The sequence below is a fragment of the Vulpes lagopus genome, chromosome 16, assembly GCF_018345385.1.
Source record: "Vulpes lagopus strain Blue_001 chromosome 16, ASM1834538v1, whole genome shotgun sequence".
Taxonomy (NCBI): Eukaryota; Metazoa; Chordata; class Mammalia; order Carnivora; family Canidae; genus Vulpes; species Vulpes lagopus.
Window position 1 is genome coordinate 11,492,629 of NC_054839.1, and position 7,832 is coordinate 11,500,460.

Below are 7,832 nucleotides of genomic sequence, written 5' to 3' on the forward strand. Positions count from 1 at the left end.
CAACTCCAATTATAAAGACCATTTAGCCTATCACAGCCAAAAGGAGAAAGGTCAACATGTACAAAATGACTTCTCAGAAACCTCTTACCATTGGTTCTTTTCTTCAAGATAAAGATTTCCTATATTTTTCACACTTAGAAAAGAAATGGCTTATAGTGTGGCACATGACAAGTCAATAGAACCTTCAGAGTCACAAGACTTGGGTCAGCTCTTAGCTCCACTGCCTCACAGTTATGTACCACTGGGCAAATCATTTCTCTGGACTTGTTTCCTTTTAATAAAATACGAAAACACCTCCTGGCTTCCCTACAGTTGTCAAAAGGATCATACAAAAAAATCAAAAAGATTTTTTTTGAAATGATCGAGTCTCAAGATTCTCTGGCCCTACCTCCACAAAGTCAGAGCACCAGAAAACTATATACATCAACTCTAAAATTTTATCATCCCACCCAGCTCCCCTACCAAGCCATTCTTGCCACCCCAGCCGTAGCAGATGTTGTTAGAGCTCATACAGATCCTCTTCAGCAGGCAGCGCAGCATCCCCAGCTGCTGTGTTGACTACTCACAGTTCACACCTGCTCCCTAGTCTGACCAATTTGCCTTTACCAGACAGTTCTCCATCAAGCCAGGAGGCTACCACTTCTCAGCCCACAGTCAATGATTGAGTAGGCAAAGAGGGTTCAAAAGGCCATCCCCACTCACCTCCATATGGGGCAGTGTTGCAATCTGGTTTTTAAGAACTGGCTGTCCAATATGGCAGCCACTAGCCACATATAGCTAACTGAGCACTTGAAATGAAATACACCAGTCCAAATTCCAATGTAGTCCAAATATAAAATACACTCCAAATCTGGAGCTTTAATACCAAAACAATGCAAAAGTCTCCATTAATATTTTTTACATTTATATATTGAAATATTTTGAATATATTGAATTTTTAAAAATACACTAATATTAATTTCACCTTGTTTTACTTTTTTTTTTAAGATTTACTTATTTATTTGAGAGAGAGAAAGAGTGAGAAAGGGCATAGTGGGTAGGGACAGAGGGAGAGGGAAAGAGTCTCAAGCAGACTCTGCACTGAATGTGGAGCCCCCACAGGGCTCAATCTCATGACCAGAGCCAAAACCAAGAGTTGGATGCTCAAGCGACTGCACCACCCAGGCAAGCCCTTGTTTTACTTTTTAATGTGAGTGCTAGAAAGCTTTAAATTATATTCGCAGCTCACATTACATTTCTATTGGACAGAACTAATCTAGAGCAGCGCTTCTCACTTTCCTGTGCATCAACATGACCTGGAGGGCTTCAGAAAGCATTGCTGGGCTCTATCCCCAGCTTCTAACTGGACATTCTTCTGGGGTACAACTACAAAATCTGCATTTCTAACAGGTTCCCAGGTAATGCTACTTCTACTGTAAACTGAGTCCCCACTTTGAGAACCACTGCTCCAGACCTCCCCTGTGGGGTGAGACTAAAGCTAGTCTCTAGCTGGGGTCCCTTCCTTGCTTAGCTTTTTATCCCCTGTGCTACCCTGCTTTCTTCACACATCTATTGACCACCACCTGCACAAAATCCCTTTTCTGTGCTTCTAAAAAAACTAACCATCCCACTTCCAACAGAACTGTTTTTCCACAACTACAGCCTTCACAAAGTGTCAGATCAGTGGCAACTATGAGATGAGAAAGTGCTGCATTTTTTGTAAAACAAGTATCACAGTTATTTACTGGATTGCTAGTTGCCCTTATATAATGTATTCTATGCAGTCAACGCTAGAACAAAGTTTATTCATCCCGATGAAGGAATGTTCCTTACTGTTAAGACACGGACAGCTCTAAGGTCTACTGCTTCCCTCTTCTCTATGGCTACTATGGTGTTCAAACTAGCTTTCGTGCCCAGGATGTATAAATATGCCCTTTATCCTCTTTATTAAGTTTGTTAATATGGTATAATAAAAGCACTGAAGTCAGATTTTAGTTTGAATCCTGAGTCTCGGGACACCTGGGTGGCTCAGTGGTTAAATGCCTGCTTTCGGCCCAGGGTGTGATCCTGGGGACCCAGGATCAAGTCCCACGTCAGGCTCCCTGCATGGAGCCTATTTTTCCCTCTGCCTCTCTCTCCCTGTCTCTCATGAATAAATAAATAAAATCTTTAAAAAAAATAACTAAAATTTAAAAATAAAAAATCTTTTAAAAAAAACTGGAATCATTTGAACAACTCCTTTTCCCTCACTCTTTTGATCAAACTGTCCCCTAACTTTCCTCCTTATTTAGAAAAGCCTTTTACTAATCATTCCTCGGTTCTAAACCTCTTTTTTCATAAGATTTATTTATTTACTTGAGAGAGAGATAGGAGGTGGGTAGGGTCAGAGAGAGTGGGAGAGAGAAACTCAAGCAGACTCCACACTGAGCCTGACAAGGGGCTCGATCTCACAACCCCAAGATCACAATCTGAGCCGAAAGCAAGAGTTTGAGGCTTAATCAACTACACCACTGAGGTGCCCCCTAAAGCTCTTAAGAACAGAATAAAATCCAAAAAGCATATATATATATATAACTATACAAACGTCCAGAAGTATTTTATTCTACCAGAAACTGATATCTGTAATAATCTTAGAAACTGTTCTTCCCAAGTGATGGTCAGAAATCTATTAGCACATTGGAAAGATATACCTCCATGCAATTCTAAAGCATTCAGAAAGGTTTAAACATCTTTTTTCAAGACTAGACAAGAAATTCTTAGATTTTAAGGAACATAAAGCTTGAGTATTTAAGTTCGGTGAATTCACCATATAATATCACTCAAATGAAGACAATTTGTAATTGTAAAAGCAAGGTTTGGGAATCATGCCACCCAAGATTTAAATTCCACCTCAATGGTGCCCTAAAGCAAGTCACTTAACTGCTGAGCTTTGTTTCCTCATCCATAAAACTGCAACTTTTTAACTAGTTGTCAGATGGATAAGATGTAATACATGAAAACCATATAAGACACACAGAAGTTCAATCAACTGTAGCAATTACCATAAAACCTGGAGCCACTGAAAATGTAGACAGGAGAAAAAACTAGGTATTTAAACAGAACGTGTTTAAAAAGCTAATACACAAAACAAATAAGACTAAAAGGTAAACTCAACATGTACCCTAAAAGCAAACAAATTCTGTTAACTGGCTAAAAGAACGGGGACACTAGGGTCTAAAGTTGCCAGACTGCTTTCTAACCAACCAAATGGTTACAGGAGTGGAAAGAGGAATGAGAGGAATAAAATCTTCAAATGAGGAAAGCCTGGGTGGCTCAGTGGTTGAGTGTGTCCGCCTTTGGCTCAGGGTGTGATCCTGGGGTCCTGGGATTGAGTTCTGAGTTGGGCTCCCCCGCAGGGAGCCTGCTTCTCCCTCTGCCTATGTCTCTGCCTCTCTTTGTGGGTCTCTCATGAATAAATAAATAAATTCTTTAAAAAAAAAAAAAATCTTCAAATGCTTCTACCTCAGATGCAGATTCAGTGGAGCACATTTCAAATTCATGAAAGAGAAGCACAGAGAGAAGCTAAGCAGCTATTCAAGTTCTTCCAAGCTCTTTCCCAGAAGTGACAGTGAACTCCGGACATTCCTCCCACCTGCAAAAGGAATTCCTTACTGTCACAAACATAACTCTACTCCAGTCAGTACTATCACACATACAGCATCTATTGTATCAAATACTGGGCTAAGAACACAGAAATAGGGGGATCCCTGGATGGCTCAGCGGTGTAGTGCCTGCCTTTGGCTCAGGGTGTGATCCTGGAGACCCGGGATCGAGTCCCACGTCGGGCTCCCTGCATGGAGCCTGCTTCTCCCTCTACCTGTGTCTCTGCCTCTCTCCCTCTGTGTCTCTCATGAATAAATAAATAAAATCTTTAAAAAAAAAAAAACAAAACACAGAAATAGACAAGATGCAGTCTCGCAGTCTCTGCCAACACACTGAAAGAAAGCAGGAAAGAAAAATTCAAAGTTTACATATTACACAACAGTGTATAATTAATATCTAGCAGTAAATACTGTAACATCTTTCACCTTCACCAATCTAAAATGTCAGTGTAATCCCCCTTGCCTCCAACATGAATGGCTTCACATTACTAAAAGATAAAGACAAAAACTAAGGGGCACATGGGTGGCTCAGTTGGTTAAGCATCTGCCTTCGGCTCAAGTCATGATCCCAGGGTTGTGGGACAGAGCCCCACATAAGCCTCCCAGCTCAGCGGGGAGTTTGCTTCTCCCTCCCCTTCTGCCTCTCCCCACCCCATACCCTACCCTGGTTCATGCTCCTTGACCTCTCGCTCTAAAAATAAATAAAATCTTTAAAAAAAAAAAAAAAGACCAAAACTAATAGCTTGATCTACAAAGCACAGCATGATATGATTCACACCTACCTTCCTAGCACCATCTAATATCTGCACAAACCACCTCAGCAGGTTTTCCCAGTGCTTCTATCTTGTCATTCCCTCTGGCCATAGGACCTTTGGATGTGATGTTCTTGCACATTTAACACTCATCTCTTCTCTTTGCCTACAAAAAGGTCACTTTACCCTTCAAAATTTGTTTTAGTTTTCACTTCCAAAGGAAAACATTCCTTTCTCTTAAGCAGTATAGCATGATTAAGGACACCAATTCTGGAGTTCTAAATCCTAGTTCTGCCATTTACTAATTCCATAGCTTTGAGCAGGTCACAAAACACTTTGTGCAATTTCTTCATGTATAAACAGATTATATAGCTGTTGTGAGGATTTAATAAATTAATTCAAGTAAACACCACAATATTTATGACACAGAGCTCAAAATCTTGATTTGCTCAAATCCTTCCATTTTATTTTCTTATAGCACCAAGACTTCTCACCTAATACCATTTTACATTTATCTGTCTCTCCCTAACAGACAAAAATGTCTAAAAGAGCAGAAACTATACTTGTTCCCTGTCAATGGAACACAGGAATAATCCAATAAAGATGTGTTGAATAAAAAAGTAGCTGAAAAAAAAAAAAAAAAAAGTAGCTGAAAGGAAGAAGCTGAGGCCCAGCAAAGTGACTTATCTAATACCCTACAAAACTTCATCTGTGTGACTCCACAGACCATTCCTTTCCACTACCCCAAGTTCCAGACTCCTATGTAAATGCTAAGAGTTGTGGAAACTGCAGTTGATGTGGCCAAAAAATGATTACAAACACAAAACATTTAAAAACAATAAATTTTGTGGCAACATAATATCGTGTGCTTTAAGAGTGGCATTCCAAAGTTGACGCTAAGCTAGTACAGGTGCAGGCTTACTTCCATTTCCAGCTCCAGCTCCAATGCTTACCTGGGCCTCAGTTCCCTCCTCTTTAAAAGAGTTGGATGGGCCAGATCATCTCTGAAATGTCTTCCAATTCTAGAGTTCAATGACAATAAATCATATTATGTGACAATTTTAAAAAAAGTTTTTTTTAGGTAAGTTTAACAAGCAGACTGAACCAGATGGCAGGTGATTTTCCAGGGAGATCTTTATTTTAAAGAATTTGTTCAAATAACATAATAAATCCTATTAACAAAGTAAGGTTATCTCTGTTCAGAAACTGCAAGAGACTCCATTTTCAAGAGAAAGTGTTAACAGCCACCCAGAAACACTCCAACTATATGTGCCAAGGCTGCCACCATGAAACCTTGGGGCATACACAAACAGTGGCAAAATGTGTTTAGAACAGTACAAAAAGGTTTTTTAACCTTTCTAACCACTACGTAGAAAAGAAAAATAAATTCACAGAATATACAGTATACTGCTATGTAATCATTTAAACTAGGCTCTCAACCAAAACGTAAAAGGCAGTAGCAATCCTGGCATCGCAGATACTTTAAAAGTTGAGATGAACTCACAACCTAGCTGTACTTCAGCAGCAATTCGGTCAGGAAAGAGGCAAGAGGCAAATTAGGAAAGAGGCAAGAGAAAATGGAAACTGTAAGGACCCTTAAAAATTCACCCTAGGAAGCGGACGGCCGAGCCAGGGCCGCCGGGCGCGAGCGCGAGCGTGAGCGTGAGCGTGAGCGTGGGGAATGCACGTCCAAAGCGGCCCCAGGGCTGTCAGCCGCTCCCGGGCAGGCCCGCCGAAAGCGCACGCCGCCGGCTCGGCGGGCCCCCTGCCCTCCGCGAGCCTCGCGGCAAGGGCTGCGGCGGGTGGCGCCCGCTCCGGCGCGCTGCAGCGCGGCCTGGGTGGGAGAGGGACGAGGGGCGCGGACGGCCGGGACCCCCGCGGTGCTCCCCGCCGCACCGCTCCCCGCCGCGCCGGCCAACCCCCAGGCGGTGCGGGGCTGCGAGCCCAGCGAAGCCCAGGTCCGCGGGGAGCCCGGTCGCTCCTCACCTTCAGGGTCCACAGCGCTGCGCTCCGCATCAGCGGCTGCGGCCATCGCCGCTCACGCCGTCCGGCCGCGACGAGCGCCGCCATCCCCACCCGGAGCCCCGCCATTGTCGCCCCTGCAGACCGGCGCTCCGCTGACCTCTCACCCCGCCTAAGGGGCGGAGAAGGGAGCGCCAGCGCTTTCGCCAATCACGCGCCGGGACCCGCGGCCCCGCCCCCTGCCGCGCAGGAGGGGAGGAAGGAGCGACCAGTCGAACCCAGGAAACCCGTAGCCCGGCGGCCGGGCGCGTGCCGGGGCCCCGGGGGGAGCGGGGCGGGGCGGGCGCGCAGGAGTTCTGGAGGCAGTCGGCCCGCGCCTGCTCGGGGTAAACCCGGTCCAGTTTACCAGCGTCCACCGAGCTACCAGCCCGGGGCCAGGCCACTCTGCGGCACTTAGTCACCTAAGCCCCGCAGCCACCCCACCCCCACCACCCCAGGGCCCAGTGTCCCAAATTCCAGATATGCGCCCAAACTATATTCCTTTTCTTCGAAGGCATAAATTGCAATGTACCAAGTCAAGGCACGGTGTTGAAGGAGTGTGGTAAGAGAATACGCTCTAGGTCTAGAGATCAGAAATCAGAGCTCAAGTTCTCCCACTGCCTGGTAATATCTGCATGTCCATGTCGGGAATTAGCCAAAATCAGGGACAGTTTCTGCTTACTAGCAGGCATCCTTATTAGTGCAACTACAAAGGGCCAAACCTTGTGCTAGATGTCTCAGATTCTGTCTCATTTAATCTTTACAAGAATCCTAAAGGCCGGGGATCCCTGGGCGGCTCAGCGGTTGAGCGCCGCCTTCAGCCTGGGGCGTGATCCTGGAGACATGGGATTGAGTCCCACTTCGGGCTCCCTGCGTGGAGCCTGCTTCTCCCTCAGTCTCAGCCTCTGTGTGTGTGTGTGTGTGTGTGTGTCTCTCATGAATAAATAAATAAAATCTTAAAAAAAAGAAAAAGAATCCTAAAGGCCCATACATTATTCCCACTTCGAAAAACTGAATTTATAGAGTTCAAGTCATTTAGATAGTAAATGGTGACACTAGGGTTTAAACCTGCAGCTAGCTATCTCCAGGGACTGGTCTTATGCTTTGTCATATTACAAATTTGTCGGGACGCTTGGGTGGCTCAGCCATTGAGCTTCTGCTTTTGCCTAAGGGTGTGATCCTGGAGTATCATGCTCCCTGCATTGAGCCTGCTTCTCCTTCTGCCTGTGTCTCTGCCTCTGTGTGTGTGTCTCTCATGAATAGATAAATAAATCTTTTTAAAAGAAATATTTATTAACATACACAAGAGAGAAACAGTATTATGACCACCCAGGCCCTCGTTACACAGCTCCAACAAATCAACATTTTGTAAATCATGCTCCATCAATTCCCCCTCTTTCATCTTTTGCTAGAGTGTTTTAAAGCAAATCTCAGACATCAGGTCACCTTGCCTTCATAT

General features: G+C 44.4%; 1 protein-coding gene across 1 annotated transcript in view; it reads right to left on the bottom strand.

The window, feature by feature from the left end:
* The window catches only part of PCCA (propionyl-CoA carboxylase subunit alpha), a 394,660-nt gene extending 388,145 nt beyond the window's left edge, over positions 1-6,515 (bottom strand). The window contains exon 1 of the mRNA XM_041731155.1: positions 6,359-6,515. Coding sequence (XP_041587089.1) covers positions 6,359-6,463 — 105 coding nt within the window. The 5' untranslated portion in view covers positions 6,464-6,515. The remainder of the gene's footprint in view (positions 1-6,358) is intronic.
* Between the last annotated feature and the right edge of the window lie 1,317 nt (positions 6,516-7,832).